The 20,715-nt window shown below is 40.4% G+C and overlaps 1 protein-coding gene across 1 annotated transcript; it reads right to left on the minus strand.

Annotated features, from left to right (window-relative positions):
- Positions 1-1,743: 1,743 nt before the first annotated feature.
- On the minus strand, positions 1,744-8,391 carry OSTN (osteocrin). Its single transcript, XM_030456332.1, has 4 exons — positions 8,293-8,391; positions 5,194-5,411; positions 2,396-2,475; positions 1,744-2,080 (listed from the first exon to the last, which is right to left on the minus strand). Exons 1-4 carry the CDS (start codon positions 8,389-8,391, stop codon positions 2,058-2,060), a joined length of 420 nt encoding a protein of 139 aa, XP_030312192.1. The 3' UTR covers positions 1,744-2,057.
- Between the last annotated feature and the right edge of the window lie 12,324 nt (positions 8,392-20,715).

The raw sequence follows: 20,715 nt of genomic DNA on the forward strand, positions 1-20,715 counted from the left end.
AGTCTTCGCAAAGCTGCTGTGTTAGCATCAGATTTCTCTGATTTAAGTCTTCCCAAACATGTCACACAATGACTCTGCCCATGCTGCTTTTGACAGGCAACTGTATGAGCAGTCAAGTCATCACTTCCATAATCTGCCTGTGCCTATGGCTGCCCTGTAAGCAGGTTATCTGCAGACTGTCTGGATGAGCTCAGTGCTATAAGATAACTGTTTACTAAACCACAGGGCAGGCTTGGGACAAGTGATGGCAGTGCAGAGGACAGGGTCTGGGCTTGTCTGGGTCTGCAGTTGTAGATTTGCCTCCAGCATGGACAGAAAATCTCGTTTTCAGTCAGCCAGTCTACATACACCCACTCCACCCAGCTCTCAGAGTCTTCACCTGCAAGCTTAAAGGCAGAAAATGAGACAAGGGGAAAATCAGGGAGCAAAAGACCAAGATGCCTGCATATGGATTTACAGCCCTTCTGTCTTTCTTTGACTTACAAGATCTTGGTCTGGAAAGCATTTGCAGTGCTTCACCTCACACAGAAGCACTGACAACTCACTCATCAAAGGAGGAATGATCACCTAACTCAGAAAGTGCTCTATTGATGGGGAAATCTGGAGACATCTCTTGATGTGAGCCACTGACTTGTGCAGCTCCTCTCAGCAGCATTAGCCTTATTAGAGACATCAAAAAAGCCTGAAGTTTCTTGCAGGCTTTCTGTAGCTGGGCTAGTCCTAGTCTCAGGGAGGGCTGTCAGCAAGAAGGAAAACAGGAGCAGCCCCTGTTATTTCTGAGCGCTGGTTTGTCTCAGACATGAATCCAATGCTACCTGTCCTTCTGAGAGGAGCTGCTTCTCTCATCGTAGACTGAAATGGGGCTACTGCCCCAAAATCCCAATCCTCAGTGTAGCTTTCATTTCCATTACTCACTGACTTCCCAAATTTTTTCCTTTAGCTAAAATCTATTTTCCCACATTTTGCTAGCCTATAACTGGGTGCTTTGTGCCTCATATAAAATCAGGAAATTATTGCAATTCTAAGGACGATTTCTATCCAAAAAGAACAATTCAAGGAATTCAGTTGACATGGACCAAAGAAGGAGCATGTAAGGTTTAGAAAAATATTAGCTAGGAATCCAAGCATTGAGATGTCAGCAAAAAGCTCTTCTCGGCTATATTGTATAATCTGGAAAGAAGTGAAAAACATGAAACAGGATTTAAGATAAACTTTTTACTCTGACATGAAGTGCAGAAGACTTGTTTACATTTTACTGAAGTAAGAAATTCTTGAACTTTTAGAGCTGGATGTCTGATTACGCCCCAAGCACTCATCAAGAGGCTAAAATAAGGCTTATGATGCAGATGGCCTAGGAAGTAGATGACTTCATATTTGGATGCTATCCTATGTTACACACAGGGTGGGGTGAAATGTATTAATCAGCTTAGAGGAGGAAACTACAAGTCTCACCACATTTCAGAGTCTGCCATACAATGAAAATATGTCTAAATATGGTGTAAAGGTAAGAGAAAGGCTACTAAAAACATCAGAACAAATATTAAGGTATTGATGCAGTTCTAACACAGACTGACTCCTGGTGAAGTCAGTAGACCTCTTCTCCCAAGCAGTAGTTAAATAAATTCTAGCTTTGTCTCATAACTGTTGAATCCTCGCCTCATCTAACACACAAACACTCTCTTAAAATAAATGTGGAAAGCAAACTGTCTGCTTCTCATGGACTGCTGTTGGCATCTTTGGAAGTTTTATTTTCAGTCTGTAAAAATCTAACAGTCTTTGCTAGGATAATGAACTTCCATAAGTTTAAGAAATAAATGCCATGCAATTAAACTATATACATATTTTCTGTTCCCTCCTGTCTGTGGCACTGTGCACAACTGTGAGAGCATTCTGACCTGATGAATTGACTTTGTTATTATTTGTAAATGCAACATTTGTAAAACACAACGTGAAACAGATTTTGCAGGAGGTCAATTCCTTGAGTATTGAATCATTAGTCAATGACAAGACACGTGGTGATGTATCTTCCATATTTCTGCTGTGTTTCCAATACAGCATCAATCATTCAGAACAGAAGTACCTGTAGGCAGAAAAGCAGCAAGCATTACATTTTCCCATGTCTGATATACAAGGCTTGGACAAATATAGTGTAAGGTGATCTTCAGGAGATGAAAAATGTTAGAAACACTTGTTTCTTCGTAGGGGGCTATTAAGTTCTAATTTAGAACATTCAAGCTACATTGACAATCACAGACCATTTTATAAGAAGCCATCATTCCCCAGTCCCCCTCTTTCCAAGCCTACTGGCACCACTTGAGGACCTCCATGTAACAGGAGGGTTCTGTGAGTCTGCATGCACCCAGAACACTTCAGCTCACTTGCAGGAACTGCTGACCCTTGGTGTTGCTGAGACGACTCACTCCAATCCGGTCAAGAGGAACTCCAAACCGTCTCTTGGGCAGCTCAACCACTTTCCTGCGTGGGGTTCAAAAAAAGCAAAGAAGAGAAAAAATTGGGCAAAGACATTGTAGAAATAATCAAAATGTTATTCCATCTGTGATTCCTCCATCCCACTAATGACTTTATTGTTGAGACAGAACAGTGGTGCAAGACCAGCCAAACAAGCATGTGTTCAAAAACAAGATAGTTCACTTCACTTACAAAAGAATACACAAGAAATTTAAAATATCTACCAGAAGAGTATGCTATGGTGCACTTTAGCCCAACTCTAGCCTCTGGCACTCTCATGCTCACTCAAGTCCGTGGTTTCTGGGGCTTTGCACAACCCACCCAGGTCTATCTATCATGCCCATGGTCTCCTTTGGGCAGTCAGTCTCCTTTCCTCACACCACTCAGGCATGGGCTGAAGCCCAAAGGCACCACTCCATCATCAGCTCATTTCATGCTGCCTCTTTTCTAGCTGCTTTTCAGATAAGGAAAAGATACAGGAACAGACAGCGCACCGTGTATGTGGGGAGCACCATGCTGGTGATACTGGTAGAACATCACAAATAAAAAGGAGTTTGTGTAGCCCTCACTGTCCCTTTTGCAGACACTTCCATGCCCAGCATTCACGAAGTCATAAGGAAAGCAAAGGGAAAGCAAGCAAAGTGCTGATCCTCAGGCAGTTGCCTCAGGGGTAACACTGTTTTACTCCCACCCGGGAGTACACACTGGTGGGGGGGACGGGACAGGTGAGAGAGTTGGACTGATGGATAAAAAAAGAGAATTAATTTCCCAGATAGGATTGAGCTGGGGGGCTAGGGGGGGGAAGGGTGTTTTCACCGTTAGTTGTAACACAGACATCCTCTGTCGACAGAGGAGGAAATTGCAAACTGATGCCAAGGGGGAAGGCAGGGCGGGCAGAGAGCCCTGGCAGGCAGAGAGCAGCGGAGCTTCCCCTCTTGTGGCCATCCCCAGCCACAGCAGGACATCCACCGCTCCCATCCCAGCCTCCATACAGTTTCCATCCTCCAAACCAGACTATTGATTTCCTGGGGACAAAGCAATGTTTTCTGTTCAAATCAGCCTTTCCTAAGATTTCTAAGGTGTGCCCTCCTGTAACTGCTGGGTGCCACAAAAATCTGTTAAGTGGACTTACATTTGATCTGCTCTTTTCCAAAAGTTTCTGCTGTGTTGCCAGGCTCTTCACACACTGTATTGACTCAGGAGGCTGAGTCTATTCAACAGCTTTTACACTTCAAAGGTCATTATGTGATCTGTATAGGTAACTGTCTAATCTGGTAGAGGAATAGGCTGTTATCTGCTGTCTTCAGGACAGGGATGGGATGCTCAGTCCTCTGTTCTACTTCTCCCTCCAAATGCAGCAGACTGCCTCTTTTCACTTAAGGGCCATTACTACTGTTTGTTACCACTCTACTGATCTGTGGTCTGTGCTGATGGTAGTATTTGACTACCGATGCAGTGATCAAAGCAATTCAGAGAGCCCTAATAAATGAATCAATCCAAAACCCCAAAGCTAATCAGCTCCCCTGCAAACCTGCAAACTGTGCTAATGATGCTGGGAAAGGAGGACATTTTTGCAGTCTGTCACTCATTCGCATGAGGTCATAATTCAGAGACAAGCTGTTAGAAAACCTGGACAACTTTCACCACAATTTTAATTTTTCATGTTTTTTATCCTTGGACTGCACATAAAATGGAATGAGAGTTCCATCCAGAAAGCATGAGACAAATCAGGACAACCATGTACTTTTGCAAAGAAGACACTGCAGTTTAAAAAATTCCCTTGTATTTCTTCCCCTGGAAAGTGAATAGATTCGAAAAAGGAACCAAGGAGTGACCTGTTTCTGATCAGGTGAAGAGATAAATGGAACAGAACAGTTCTAACTCAGGGTTGTCAGAATTTTGTATTTTACCACCTTTGGCTGCAGTCAAGAAGTCCTAGTAGCAGATTGGGTAGAAAAATGGGAAAACAACAAGAAAATATTGCAAAACTCTGTTTGAAAAAAAACATTTGCAAAGTTGACTGGCTCTTGTGAATACTTTCCACTTCCAGACTAAGCTTTAAGCACGTTATTAAATACTTTGCGGTATTGGGCATTCCATCCAAGAGAAGACAGTTACCAGAAGAAGAGAACAAGACAGTTAAGCTCTTGCAGATACAACAAACAGCCCCTTGAGCTTTGCCCCAAACTCCCTGGCTCTCCCCAGCCATACCAAGCATCACTGCTCAGTCCTGTTATAAACATGCTTATCTTCAAACCTCTACTATGAAGGTATTACTGCACCTCTGTATTGATTAAACCCTGGATTATCATAAGTTGATCAAGGTCTTGAAGTCCATTCTGTTAACTGTCTGCCCCTTTTTACAATGTGTTCTTCATTTTGCTGTTCAACGTGTACATTGTACCTTCTCTTCACCCCAGCCTCAGGAACATCTAGCCCTGACCCTCTCTTAACCTCAGGCATTTTTTTACTTGAAATAATCTCATGATCAAAAAGGCAGTTTTAAACTGAATGTTCATTTAAGTCACTGGAAAGAAATGTCTTTTAAAAATGTATATGTTTAAATTGTCTTTGTTAGCTGTATGGCACTGTGGGGATAAATGAACCAACGCAGGTGTTGTTCATCACGGCCAAAGGATAACACACTATGCAACCAGCATGGTTTCTGTAGAGATTCTGGTACCTTGATCCAGGGTATCCAGTTGGTAGCATCTAAGAATTTACCTTTGTTTGCCTTTAGCATCCACAGCGGTTGAAGAAATCCTGTCAATTGGGGAGCCAAATCCTGGGAAACTTCTTTTCTTCTTGGTCTCGCTCACCTCATTCTCCATGGACACCAGATCATCAAGAAGGAACAGTTTAGCTCCCAGGTTGGTGGCTGTCTTCTCTCCACTGGCAGTGGCATGTACTCCCACACCTAGCACAGCAGAAGGCTCCAAAGTCTGCAGGAGAAAAGAAGCAATTTTGCTTGCTGATCAAGTTCCATAAAAACCATTTGAACCAGTGTCCCAGCAGCAGTCCCATAAATACATATTTGCCTACAATACTGAGTGGAGGGCAATGCTGAAAAACAAAAAGCTCCTTCTGTGAAATGGGGCCATTTACGATCCACAGGAGTTTACCACAAAAGATTGGGATTTTTCTTAATAGAATTGAACTTGCCTTCGTTCTTCTTGCAAGAATTATCAACATTTATTGCTTCACAAGGCTTGTTTTTGTAGGCCAACCAGCTACCCCTATATGTCAGCAGTGTGATTAGAATCACTTAGAGCATAAGTAATTTAATCCTTTTAAAAAATGCATTCACCATTACCAAACTTCAGTATCCATCTTGATATTTTTCAGAAAATTTATTTTTTTAATGAACACTAATAAATAGTAATGAAAACTTTTACAGAACTTTCCATACAAAGCTGACAAATTTAATTGTTAAGCAAAAAAATATCCCAAGATAAACTTGCTCAGCTTGGGAATTTAAATGATTTACACAGTAAATGTGTAATGTCTTCCCCACAGTCTGTGGGGAAGAGAAAAGAACAATATGTGAACTTGACACAGAGTTGTGAACCTTAGCTATTGCATTAAGCTTAACATTTTTTCAAAACCGAACTCTACTCCACTACAGCATAGCTGAAAATATTGGGGTCTATCAAAAGAGAAATGAAACAAATCAAAGTGAAATACATGCTTTGCAACTAACAGAAAAATACAGAGCAGCAGCTAGTGTATGAAAGTGGGTGTCAAGCTCAAATCATTCTCTCTTCAAGTGAAATGTCTGCCGCCTTGCTCCACTTGATTTTCAGAGAACTAGATAAAAATCCTAAACAAAACTTTCATCTGCCTTGAAGCAGGTTTTCCTCTATCTTTAGAAACATACCACCACCTTTCCTATGCATACATTATGGGTTTAGTAGCAAACATAAAGGAAGCCATGACATGCATGATGTGCTTCTGTCTACTGTATCCATCCACACCATAGTTGTGTTGCTGACATTTCCCATCACTGATGGGTGGCATAACCAGTGATGGAGTGTATAAAACTGTGATCTTTGTATAAGGAGAAGCACGTGACCACAATGATGACACAAATGTTGTAGTGCTGTTAATACTTTTGCAAAGGATCACATAGTGTCCTCTGACTTTACTTTCTATGAGCCTTGAGTGCATTGAAAAATCCCTTCTATTCCCTTTCTGGGTTATAAAACTTTCATGGAGGTTTGCAATAAAACCATGCCTTTAAAAAAGACTGAACATTCCCCTCTGGTTAGTGGGGATAAATATCTACAATAACTCTTGAATCTAGAATGTCAAAAATAGCCTCTGCTCCTGAGTACTCAGTGCAGTCTCACTTACTTTGTCTTTAAAAGGATATAACAGAATTGTAGAGACAGATAAAATGGTACTCAGAAGCAGACAACAGTTTTCTATGGTGAGCCGCTGAATAAATACAGCTTTACAGATAAGCAGAAGTGTAGGGTACAGGAGGTATCGTGAAGGATTTGTAAACTTACAAACAGCAAAGAAGTGAACAGACATTTTTTTCTTCTCAAGAAAACAAGCTCCTCAGTTTACTGAGTGAAGTCACCAGATGGTGGATTTAAAATAAATATAAGGAGGTACTTTTTAAACACACTACTTAGATGAAGTGGAATGCATTGCCAAAAGATGTCACGGATGCCAAGACTTTAAACTGTTTCAAAGCCAAATCCAGGCCCATCAGCAGGTAAAACATGCCCTGGGCCAGTGAAAGTCTCTAGATCAGGCAGTCTCTGAAGATGTTCTGTTCCTACATTCTTTTCACAAAACTCTGTTATTGATAGAGAAAGGATATCAGGTCTCTGTGGCATCAGAACAGCAGCTGCTGCAGCACTGATGTTGGGAGTGGTTCCCCAAAACCTTATTGTCTGTAACAAATATTATTTTCTATAATCAGGGCATGCTCATTTGAAGGCCAAGAGCATGGTAGAAGGATCTATCAGCATTCTTCATGCATCTATCTTCTAACGTGATCTTAAAAACCCACGTAGAGACCCTACAGCCAAACAGTGCTACTTGAATTAAACTTTTAGATCCTTAAGGTTTTTATGGCACAAAAACATTACAGAAATACCTCTTCTGCCAAATCTGCTTTATGTCAAGATGAGATGGAAAAGAAACAAAAAAAGAAAGAAAGGAAAAAAGAAAGAGAATGCAGTATAAGTTTTTTTTTCATGTGAAACATCTGCATATTATACAGGATGAAACGTACTTCTCCCATTTCATCTGCTGGTTTCCTTCTCAAGCTTAGGCAAGTAACTTTGGTCCTTCCCTCTTCTGCTCTCTCCTGGATCCTTTAATCTCTATAACTTCTGTGAAAGTGGTCCTCTCTCAGCAATCTCCTTGCTCTCTGAAAGCTGGTTTCAGATCATTTCTGAAAGCTGGAGACTTCTCATGCTATTATTTGGCTTTAAAAAGAAGAATGAAACCTTCACTTCAGTGTTAGAGGAGTTTGCTTTCTTGTCCCCTTCACCTCCTTCCTCTCTTCAGGGAGTTCTCTGTCCAAAGTCACGTGACAGAGTTTTAACATACAGAAATCCCACGGTGTTTCAGGAGACACTGCATGAGTGTTGGTCAGATTTCATGCTCTCTGTCCTCCCAGAGCCATGCAATTTACATCACTCCTTTCATTGAAGAACTTGTCTGGCTCCTGCTTTGCCCTTGCAGAGCCAACAATAACAGTTCACCTTCCAGCAAATGGAGAACATGTGTCTCTCATTCACTGTGGCCAAAAACAACCTGAGGAAGAGCATTGTTATATGACAGCCCCAAGAAACATTCACCTACCTCTGGAGCTGCCCTTGTTAGGATCACTGAGCTGGAGTGACACTGCAGCAGAGTGATCACAAGGGCCAAATGCACCACAAGGAGCTGGAACTGCAGCATCTGTAAAGAGGAACAATCTGTTAGTGGCTCTTTTAGAGACTTAAAAGTCTTTTAGAAGTGAAAGGGACATTCTGTTTCCATAGTTGTTAATATATTTTTTCTTACAGAGTCACTGCATAAACCCTGTGTCCAGATAGCACCAACTGAATGGTCTTCACCTTTGGGTGCAGAATCTGTTCCCTCCTCTTTGCTCCTTCACTGCTCTGCAAATCTTGAAATTTTCTGCACAATGGCCCAATCCTTGCAGTAGCAGCAGAAATTAATGTAGATTTGTGCTAAAGCCACGTGAACTAGGTACTCACTTGTAAGCAGGGAGACTTTGGCTCATAGCAACCAAGGCTGGCCCTGACCTCCCCACATGCAGGGCAGGTGCCTAAAGCTGTTGCAAAAATCAGGTACTTTCCCAGCAACCTTTTGAAAGCAAAGATGCATTTCACCAGTTCCCAAAGTGAGTTAGTGGTGGGCACAACTTTTAGGATCTTCTTGCAATCCTGAAATAGTTATCCAGCTCCCACCCCTGGGAGAAGTTCACATGGGAATCCATCACTCAGATTGGTTCTGCCCATAGCTGCAGAATTGCAGGTACCTACAGAGCCTTTAAGTAATGCAGGGAGCAGCAAGTTTTGGAAGGCTAAGGATCACAGAGCTGCTTGTTGCAGAGGGTTCTTTGGCCACAGCTCAAAGCTCCACTGCTTAAGTTCTTTTTTGGAGAAAACCTGATGTGCCTCCAACTCACCTAGGTGGGAAATTTGCAGCTGATATTAATAAGAACTAGGCTGGGGCCTCTAGTGCCAAAGGTATCTGCTAATTTGCTGATTTCTCTGTCAATAGTTCATGCCCAGAGAATAATTCAAGCCTGGTTGTGCCATCCTTTGTTGTCTGTCAGACGTAAGCAAAAATAGAAAGGATGCATAAATTCATTTCCATGATGTATGACAGCTGCTTTACTCTCTGTGTGGAAAATTTCCCATTAGATGAGGCAAAAGACACATGGTAACAAACACATCTGGCTTTGTGCTTTCCTCCCACACTATGAATGAGAAAAGCCCCAAAAGTGTTTGAAAATAAAGCCCCAAAAGTTTTGAAAAATAAATATATAACACTTGTCTCTTGCTTGGTTTTTTAATACATTTTTTTTTTTGCATTGTCCATAAGGGAACAGGAGTGAGGAAGCCATCCCTGCTGGTTATTGTGCAGGGATGAAGGCAGCCAAGTCCACTGCTATCAAAGGACAAAGGCAAAGCCAGGTAGTACCCCTGTCCCTCAGCCTGATGGGAACAGCTGAAACTCAGCCAAGGGTCTGCCTGGGTGTTTTTAAACCTGCAACCCTCTATAATGTATATTTTTGTATGTGGGTGTGCATTGACATTTGAAGTAGCAGTTTGCAACCTTTACAGGTAACCACATCCTGATTATTTGGATACGGAGATATAAATGGCAAGGTTAAAAACACGTTTATTATGGTTTAAGGTCTGTGCTGCTGTTCATTCAATGCAAAGAGATAAAAATAGCAACTGGTACGCAAACAAAGATAAACATTAAGGCACCTGTAACACAAAAAACATTTGGCTAACTTGTCAGAACTCAATGCCAGTGAGATTAAAAGTAAAGGAAATTGTAAGGCCTTAAAGATCAGTTCTGGTTCTCATGGAAATGAGTAACTAAGCAATGTCACTGGTTTAAATGGGAACAAAACGTGCATCAAGAGTCCATCAAAGTCTTGTTTTGCTGATTTTCATGCAGTGTTATGACCAAAGGGGGAAAAAGAAGTTTAGTCTAGTGGAGGAGTTTAGCTCTTGAAAAGCATTTGCAAAACTAAGGATGCAATGAGAACTATGTAAACGTGATTAAAATCCAACTGTCTTCTACCAGTCTGAGGCTGAGGCTTTCCACCTTCAGCCATGTGAGAGGATCTTAGCTGTTACAAGCAGCTATTGCTTTTTCTTCTTGACCTCATCAGTTGCATTGGTTAAGCAGAGCCCTCCTGCCATGCCATGCACTGGTTATTTCTTCACCCCATCCATGTTTTACCTCATCCCATTCCAAGAGAGACCTGCAGTGAGGTTTGACAGAATATGTTATTAAAGGAGAACAACCAAAGCTCTGACAATGAGCCCTCTTCTGAAAATCCTTGAATTTCCATCTTTCTTCTGAACAACTCTTCACAACCAATTTCAGAGATAGGTCAAGGAACTGGGGTATAATTTCATGTCTTTTGTATCTCAGGGTCTGCTCTGGTGTTATCTGACAGAAAAATATGCTTTATCCTTCACTAAATGTAGTTGTAAGTCTGAAATTCAGACATATTTATGTATTTTACTGATATTTTAGCTTGAAATGTGTCAAAACTAGAATTCTTCATACAACTAGGTATCTTTGTTGCAGGTCCAATTAAAATTAAATTTAAGATAAAAGAGAGAACATTACCTTATCAAAGCAGGAGAAAACATTCAAAACTTTCTCTTAGAAATCTGTGTGGAGCCATTCTCCAAGAAAAGATCACAAGAAAGCAAAATTCTTTACCAAAAAGAAACTGTTAAGTCTCCAACATCAATCCAGGGGACTTAAAAGATGTTTTTCTTTTAAAGAAAAAAAACAGAAAGCAAAATGACACCCTGAAGATAAGTGGGCTGAACAAATCCCAGGCAGCATGCTATTCATCACCAAACTCCAAACCCATTGCCTGTCAAGAATGGTAACAGCTGTCATTGTTCTTACCAATTTGAGCCATCATATTTCACATTACTGTGGAGATTACTACACAAGTATAAATCACAAGAGTTTTATATTTCTTGCTGGCCTGTTATCAAGTGAACTAAGGCAGGACATCATGCCTTGCACTGCAATATTTCACCCTGGCTGCCACTATATATCGGTGCCTATGCTTTGCCAAGCTCACCTGCAAATGAGGACCTTGCTCTTGCAATGAGCACATTGTGGTTGAGCTCAGAAGCCCTTGGGGTTTTGTGCTGGATACTCCCAAGCTGACCTGATGCAGAGCCAAGGTATGAGTGTCCCATAGGCACATCCAAGCTCCAGGCAGTGCCCACTACATGAGTGCTTGGATGGCACTGGTGCATCTCCAGCACCTGTTAGCCAGGAAGATCTCTCATACCATTGGACTTCTTACTAGCTGGGGGAAAACATGGCTGTTCCTGCAAGCCAGTTACTATGTCTTTGTGACTACTCCAATGCCACAAAATAAAAAGTTAGATGCTGCTACCTGTCTCGATCAAATGTACCACTGTGTCCTACACTGACCTCACTCCCCTTGGACTGCTTACCTGATAGGAATCCACCTTGGCCCATAAATGGAATAGGATGGATGTTTATCTTACCGGAGGAACAACTCCTAAATAGCTTATATGAATTTCTGAGAGTAAGTCTGCTCCTGCTGAAACAAATTTACTCACAGAAAGCACAATGTGTGTGGGAGCAGCACAAGAATCACACGATTCATGTGAAGAAAGGCTGAAAATGGGGCATTCCTCACACCAAGTACAAAAACTGCACAAATAAACACAGCCCTGCTGGGGTACATTTGCTTAAGAGACATAAGCAGGAATCAGGGGAAAAAAAATCAACTGTCACAAGTAGAAAAACACTTGTGGAAGATCAGTCAGTCATGGTCCTCATCTCTTCATTTGGAAAAAGCACATGAAATGCAATGGCCATACAGAAGAAATGAAGACACTTTTTCTTAGAGTGGGCAGGACAGAGACAAGTTGGATATCCTACAAACTGACTATACTGTGTAAAATAAATAATTTTCAGCCACAGGTTTAAAGAAATTGAAACATGAAACTCACTTTAATACACCATAGTGGGAAACCATGAAGCAGGAGAGCCGAACAGCAGTCATAAAACCCATTTAGAAGCCTAGAGACTACTAAATAAGAAGGTTGCTATGAGTTGTAAGAAAATCTCTCTTAATGGGAAGAACTTATTTCCACCTTTCCTAAATAAGTTAATTGAGTGAGCTACAGTATTCTTGGTATGCACAATGGAAAACAAAACATTATTAGACTATTCTCCATTGCCAACAAACTTGCAGCTCGCAGCTATTTATATATGTGCTAACTGAACATGCCAACTTTTATTAACATTTTTAACAACTTTACATTTACCTTCCATTCTTCATTAATGTGACAACTGAAAACTCTTCACTGTTAGAGTGCCATCTTCAGCATAAGAACAAAAAATAAGAAAGCTTTCTATTTATAAATATCAAGAAATTTATTGCGTTTTTCTACAGTGAGAAAGATAACCTAACAGCAGTAGAGTGCTAAGTTTCTTCATACTTTGTATGAAGAAAGTATTATCAGAAAATGTTATCAACACAAAGACACAGGTCATTCAAAGTCCAGTAAAAATATTCTTCAAATATGCTCTGAAGAGACCAGAATAGCATTGAAATTTAACAAGAGAATCAAACACTGTTGCTAACATACTGGAGAAACACTTTTAAATGTTCTGATCAAGGACGTGTACTGAAGAAGAAAAGTCAATTGCTTGGTGAAGAAGCATTGCAAATGGAAATTAGAGAGTAATCTGTTCCTCTGGGTTGATAAGGAAAGCTTCAATCACTTGCAATCTTTTCTAAGGCAAATCAAGATAGTTCTTACAATTGTTGGATTACTAAAGTTTTTAATTTGCTATGTAAGAAGCCCAGAGAAGTACACTTGTCATTCATTCAAAGAGTAAAAACAAAGCCCTAATTGGCTGAAATTGATGTGGCAGGTATTAATAAATACTGAAGAATTCCTGGTCCAGCCAAACACATCTTAAAGTTTCCCCATCATTTACACCATAGGTTTGATTAGAGTTTTTTATGCCTCTTATTTCTCATGTTATTCCAAGTATTTTTCTAGAAAAGTAGGTTGAGCTGTATTTTGAATACAGGTGATGAGAGACAGATAAATGTAATAATTTGCCCCAAGCTTCCTGAGAGAACCAGTAGGCAGGGCACGAAATGTCCCTGCAGATCCTCAGCTTTCAGCTCTGCACTTCCTATGAGAGGAAGGCTGTTCCCAATTGAAAAGCCAACCAAGTAAGGATAGCTAAAGGCACTGTCTACTTGTGCTTTAAAAATCAGTGGATTCTGAACTTTACTGTAGCCTCTAGACATCTAACCCAAAGGTTATTCACATGTATTTACTTGCATGGAAGTTATTTACAGTCTGGGAAGCAAAAAGAAACAGTGAAATAGTTTTGAACTCAGAATGGAGAAATTACAGTGACTATCACTGATTTAGGATCTGCCTTCTTTTGGCACAAAGCTGAAGCCATCAGATCACTGAATAATTACAATTACTCTTTTAGTGTAGGAATGCTTTTGCAGGGTTATTATATTGTTGCAGGAGTGTGGCAGAATATGGATCAACATTCATCTAATATGGGATATAACAACATCTTTCCATGGATCCATAACTTTTATCTTGTGCTTTACAACATATTACATGCAGCAAACTTGTCTACCACATATGGTATTTAATAATGCAAGGGTATTATTCTGCCAGAACTCTTCAGATTATTTTAAGAAGTAATATGCTTTTGACAATAACATATAGAGTAAAAGCCATAACAATATAGACAGCAGTTTACTGTGAAGCACTACAAAAGCATGAAAGTAACCACTCACTGCTGTAGAATGCACTGACACATCTTGTTTAAATATCATCTGATTAACTGAAGGAATTAAGTTTCCACTGAATATTATTAGTTCAATCCTAGTACCAAAAGCACTAAGTGATAAACATCTTATTATTTTAATCTCATATTGGAAAAAGAAGCTTTGCCTTTCCCATCAGACATGGGCATGCGAATACCTTCTGTATGCCTGTTAATACAGAAAAATGTGAAAAAAACTTAAATGGAATAATGTACAGAAGGGAAGAAAACTTCTGTAAACAGAGCAGAAGACACAAAACATCCCCAACCCATCTCTGTCCTCACTCATCTTACCTTGCACTGGATACAAGCAATCCCAACCTTAATGGTCCTGCTATGTTCTTCCCCCTAAGTTATCCCTAATGTTCAGCTTTCTTTCAGAGTTTTTATAGTCTCTGCTGTAGGCTACAAACTCCAATCCCTGCCTTTGCTTTCTCTTACATCATTTCTAAAGATTTTCCACTGATCCTTGCCCTAAACCTTTCTCTGTCTTGCACTCTCACACACATAACTTGCCTCACATTTGTTTTATTTATTGTTCTGATCAAGATGATTAGGTTAGAATTAAAGATCTTGGGGTTTTGTTGTTGGTTGTTTTTTTCCTTTCTTTCAGGGAATCACACAGCCAGCTATGGGAGTGGGAAGATTTTCAGCAGCATCACCATTCCTCTAACCTCTCACTTCTGCAAACTGCAGTAGAGAAACCTGATGTCCTGAATTATTTTTAAAACTGTATTTCTTGGGGAAAGCAGGAATATCTTCAGAAAGACAGCATTTACTTCAGGAAGAAATGAGTTACTGCATTTTCAGTAGACGGACACTATTGTAAGATTATTAGAAAAGGAGTGTGTTTTCTAAAGCAAGTCCCAAGAACTTAAACTTTCACTTCACTTCAGTTATTGAAACTATGATAAAGTGTGAGCTATGAAAATATCTTAACTAGACAGTACTAGAACACCTATTTCTTTCTGTTTGCCTGTACACTAGAATCAGCCTATTCCAGGGTTTTGCCCTTTAGTCTCATGTATTAAGTGATTCACATAGCAACTGGAGACCTGGTACTAAGATCCCAACCTGTGCAGACTCCTCCTTAGCAGTTAAATCATAGTGAGTTTATTCTCTAAACAAGCAGGCGCAATACTTCCAGAATAGTTTTTACCCTGACTTGCCAAAAGCCCTTCTTATGAGCAACAGCAAGTAAAAGGAAATTTTAAATGTAGCTTTGCAATAAGTTGGAAAAATTTGCCAGCCAGGGAGCAAAAGTTTTGGTTTCATCATCTGCCTTGATCAGAGTGATTAGAAAAAGACATGAACTTAATAATACTGTACCACAGCTTATTTACCAGATGGAGGTGGCTACAGGATTCTGTGGAGCTGATGTCAAGTGCCAAATCAGGACAGTTTGCTGCAAACTGTCCTACATGCTACAAAGCATGTTTTCACCATGCTCTCTGACTGAGGTATAAGAGGAGGGAAAAAAGTAAATTATGAGAGGTTGGTTTTGATCATGAGCACAACAGAAATGTACAGCCCCAGAAAACAAGGAGAGGCAAATCAGGTGTTTCTATAGCATCTCTCAGAACAGGCAGAAATGGGAACCTGGCCAAGTGTAGTGCTGTAAGAATATTCCTCAGCCAAACGAGCACCCACACTGACGTTGGTTTGGATCAGACAGGTTGGGGATGTTTTCCACTGCAGGGCATAACAGAACAGAGATGGCAGCTGCAGAGGTCAAAATGGGCTCTTTGGATACTAAAGCAGCAGCAGAATCAAAAAGGACAAAGCCAAACAATGCCAGACTGCTGAAACACAGCTAAAAATGTTGCCACTGGTTGAGAACTGGGCAATATTCTGTTTTAGAACTGCTATGTGCACTTAAATAGTGCCTCGCTGTTGGAAGTCCAAGGACACAGAAGTACTTGACTGATGTGCATAAAACCAGTGAGAAGGATCTCAGGAAAAAAGATAACCATAATCTAACCACGAGATATTACCAAATTTATTGTATACCTTTGCTGCATATGACCATGAACTGTTGCTAACCAGCTACTGCAGTCCTAGGCATTCTTTTTATCTTTTTTCTGTAGAGAAGACACAAGGCAGCACTCACAGACATTTGCTCCTCTCAGGACTTTTTACAGGTCCTATCTGAAGCTCCTCAAGCACGATCTCTTTGGGGCTTGATTCTGTCACCACATTTGGTGTTGAGGAGGCTGGTAGGAGACAAGGTTTGAGCCACTGTGAGGAACCTGATGTCAGACAATCAAAAGCTGGGAAGAAGCATTTCAGTGCTTCACAACACAGGGTGAAACCTGAAGGATGGCAGAGACTCAGATGGCTGAGGTTTAGCACCTCCCAAGACTCAGTGGGATGATGGGCTGGGGAAAAAGCAGGAGGAAAAATGCAGCCATACTGTCATCTCCTTCAACTGCAAGAGGATGGCTAAGACCTGAAATTAAAATTTGCCTTTAGTCTGTCCACTGATTGGGGATCCTGTAACAAAGCTCCAGCCACTTTTGAGCCACCTGGACTTACTGTGAAGTTGCAGTTCTTCCTTTTGGATAAGTAATACTGACTTTTTCTATTTCAAAATAAATTTATCACTGTGCTCTTCTTACAAAAGCAAACAACGTAGAAGCTTTCAGAAATGGATGCTGATACACACAACTATCACAATCTCTGACTGGGAGGTGTGAAAGTCATCTTCATGGGCTACTCCTAACCTTGGTATAGTACATATGTTATCAGCACATCTTGTTTTTTGAAACAAACCCACCAAACAAACATAAAAAAAATGGAGTGTTAACATTTAATTTCCTGCTCTGAAGTGACTTAGATTTAGCACCAATTTATGGATACCTTTTTGACACCTTCTGGAGAAAGCTGATGAGGAAACTTCTCAGGTAATGAAAAAGGTAAATGGTGGTTACTTAAGCCAGCAGAGTGGCCAAGGAACCAGCATACTTAGCACTACCATGGTTTAATTGTACTTAGAGTATAAACAGCTGAGTTTGGGCATCAAAGAGTTTGGAAGGAATCTTTTTTGTATTAACCATATGCAAACAAGCAAACTTAATGTGATTTTGTCAGATACAAAGACAAAAATTAAGATAAATTGAAGGAAGTAAGGACACAAGACATGAAGCTCTTTTTTGTTACCATCCAAGAGAAAGACAAAATTGCTTCTCTGCTGCCTTCATAATCTTGTATTTTCTGTAATACTTTGAACACTCAATTGCAAATCAATTGAGTCAATGGGTCAATGTTTCCCTTAATTCCTTTAATAGACAAGTTCTTATTCACAGAGCAGGAGTTAACAAAGGTTCACTTGTGTAAGTATTGAGCAATCTTTCACTTCATTGGCTTTGCCTCAGGAAACTGTATTTGGGGTTGTCAAACCTTATCTTTAAAATCTTAGGAATGATATGATGACACATACTTGCTGGTTTTGCTGTATCATACTTTGGTCTTTTTCTTCTCCCACTGACACATGTAGCCATATTGCTAGATCACTGTGGTCTAAATCACAGAAGTCTTCTCCTTCTGTCATTAAGTTGTCCTATGGGAACTTTATGGTCCAGGAGTTATGGCCAAAGTAGTAGTAGACCCATCCTCAGAAATTTTTTATTCAGCTGGCATGGAATAAAAGCAACTTGATACATTGTGATCACTAGGATTATTCACAGTTTCAGTGAACAGCAGGTTTGTCCTTAGGATCAGTCTAGTTCTGGGTTTACTATGGGAAATAAGAATATTGAAATTAGAAAAAGTGAAAGATTTTTTCCAGTTTTAAAAGGTTTGTCCAAAAATTCTAAGTACCACCAAATAACAATTTTCTTTTCAAATTAAAACCATAACTTATATTTTTTTAAAGACATGATCTCCACAAGTCAGGTGCTCAGCTAGTACTGATTCATATGGCTCTGAGATAAACAACTGAGATATTCCAAATTATGGTGCCTTCAATCTAAATAAGAGATGATAAACTTGTCTGATACAATTGGCCCAATTTTGATCAGTCTGAAAGTGGATTAGTATTTCACCAGATAACCAAACAATAGCATTTTATAGCTGCATTAGCAGTTCAGGGAGAACATCCAACATTACTTTTGTTGCACTTGCATTTATATTTTGTACAGAGAAGGGGAAGCATTTTAAAATAACCACCAGAGATTTACAGTCAGTATATAAGAGGTAATTTCAGAAATCAGGCTGAGTCCTATCTATTTTCATGTAGATATACAGAGCCAGAGAGCAGATGACTCACTGCAAGACAGAACTATGGAAAAAAGACCCTGCATTAAAAATGTGCAGTCATGTTTTCCAGCTAGAGGTACATCCCACCTTGGAAGGAAAAACTATGTTAAGATAGATACTTTTAAATCTGCAAAATATCAAAGTTTTTTCTGCTGTGTCACCTCCATTTAAGATGCCTCCTTGCAGCTAGATAGATTTTTGAGAAGCAAAACCCAAAAAGTGAAGGTAGCATATAAAACTAAAGTAACATCCTTCAGGAACGTTAAGCTTCCTGCTGGTAGTTTCTATATATGAGCTTTTACAAAGTACTTTGTGCTAGAATTAAGTGTCTGTGATAGGAGCTGGGTCACGACATCTAAGAGTCCAGGAAAAGCACTCACAAAACTAAATAGAAATCCCAAGCAAGGAGTTGATTGGAACACAAGCTTTTTCAATAACAATCATGGTATGATGCAGAAGGATGTGTTTGAAAATAAAAATGACACTTCATCTTATGTGCCTATGCCATTGGCTCACAGCCCAATATGACTGTGAAGAATGAAGGCGGCCAAGAAGACTGACAGGGCCTTTTGTCCTAGGGACACAGTGGTCCACAGACTAACGGACAAGAGGCAACAAAACAGTACAAAGAGGGCTCAAAGCACAAAGCAAATAGTAATAAATCTGTACCACTATCAGGTTGGTCTTAATCCAAACTGGCACCACAGAAGTGAAAACAAGCAGGCTGTATTTCCATCCCTTCCAGCTACATGGAGTCAATGCTAAGTATAAAGATGACAACCTGAGAACCAGCCCCATCTTTTTGTGGTAAGAAAGAGGGAAGAGAGGAAGCAGTGCTGATGCTGCCTGTCAATGAAATAAACTCTTTTTGACCTACAAACCCTTATGCCATGATATGAAAAGCACTGGGTAACAAAGTGTTCATCTTGGATGCAGAGCAAATACTGCAGCTCCAGAGCGAATTACAAACGTGGCAATGCAGCACAGCACTGTATGCACAGCAGCAGCTTAAATTCAAAGACAAGCTCACAAGAAGAAAAAATATATCTGTCCTGAAACTCTGTCCTGACTTCACACTTTTTTTCACAAAACTGATCACCATTTTCTGTGCAGAGCTGAGAATTAAACTTTGGTTCTCTGGCAGCAGAAGAAAGGATTAAAGAAAGCAGCTAAGCAGCAAAATTATGACAAAGGTTTGGGGGAAAAAGAGGAAGGTGAGGAATATTCAGAAAGAAACCAAGTGTGGGAGCTGGGCAGAGGCCACCTGGGAACTGCTCACAGTATCAGAGGATGCTGCAGGAAATGTGACCACTGGTTTCTTTACTTCACGTGAAGGCGGAGGAAAATGAAGTCATGTGAAATATTGGGCTGGCCAGCTGTTTCTTTGTGGAAGAAATTCCTTTGTCAAATGATGCTGATAATGCAGGTGCCATCCCCTCATTCCTGGCAAGCCTGTCCCTGGGATGGTGGCTTGCACAGCAGGGCCATTCTGTGGTGGAAGCCAACCAGAGCAAAGCTCTTTGGGTAATTAACTGCCTTAGATACACTTATAGGTTGGCTCCTGCAAGGGACAGCGCAAAGGCTGTTCTATAAATGAAGATCTTTGGTATTTCTAAGAATTAAATATTTCGAGACAGTTTATTCCTAATATTTAGAACAACTCAAGACAAGTTTATCCTAGTGCTTGGGACAAACTCTGCTGCATTATTTGGCCACGTTTTCTTTATCACTTCAACCGGCCGAGATCTTTTCCTGTCAGACTCTTCTACCTTTCTGCAGTGAAGCTGCAGGTTGCTGAACAGCTGCAGCATCACAACCGGATGGACCCAGGATCCCAGCAACCATCTCTATTACAGCCCGAAGATGAATCAGTCAATCACCGCCCTCTAGAGGTGCGTAGAGCCCACACGGGTCTGCTGCAATTGAGTTCTGACAGAGAGAGCAGTTCTGGATGTAGCAGGAGGAAGGTGTTTGCTGATTAGAGCAGCTCCATGAACCATTACAGGACTAAATTATCAAGCGCTGATTGTCAGCTACTCGATTATCCCTTTTCTCCCCTATCTGAGAAGTCACCCAATTTGCAGCGTTTTGCATGCATACATTTTGCAGTTCTGGTACTGCAGAGAGGAGTAAAACACACAGACAGGCCACACAGCTATAACAAAAAAGCAGTAAAAACAGTCCCCAGACCAAACTCTCTTTTGTCACAGCTTATTTTTCACAAGCAATGTGTATGAACTAAACCAGTGGCACAACTGTGTGAAGGAATTGTGCCCACTCAGCTTGGGTGCATTTGGGTGACAGAAGCAGCAAGCTTTTATGTATAAACACAACTACATGCTCTCATTTCCTTCCCTTGACTTGAATAGCTAAAAAGTTTTCAAGGGAGGAATATAA

The sequence above is a fragment of the Calypte anna genome, chromosome 9, assembly GCF_003957555.1.
Source record: "Calypte anna isolate BGI_N300 chromosome 9, bCalAnn1_v1.p, whole genome shotgun sequence".
NCBI lineage: Eukaryota > Metazoa > Chordata > Aves > Apodiformes > Trochilidae > Calypte > Calypte anna.

Coding starts and splice junctions, on each gene's coding strand:
- OSTN (XM_030456332.1), bottom strand. CDS start 8,391: ATGCTGCAGTTCCAGCTCCTTGTGGTGCATTTGGCCCTTGTGATCACT. Junction 5,412..8,292: donor TAACAAGGGCAGCTCCAGAG/GTAGGTGAATGT, acceptor TTTCTCCTGCAG/ACTTTGGAGCCTTCTGCTGT. Junction 2,081..2,395: donor TCGTCTCAGCAACACCAAGG/GTCAGCAGTTCC, acceptor TTCTGCCTACAG/GTACTTCTGTTCTGAATGAT.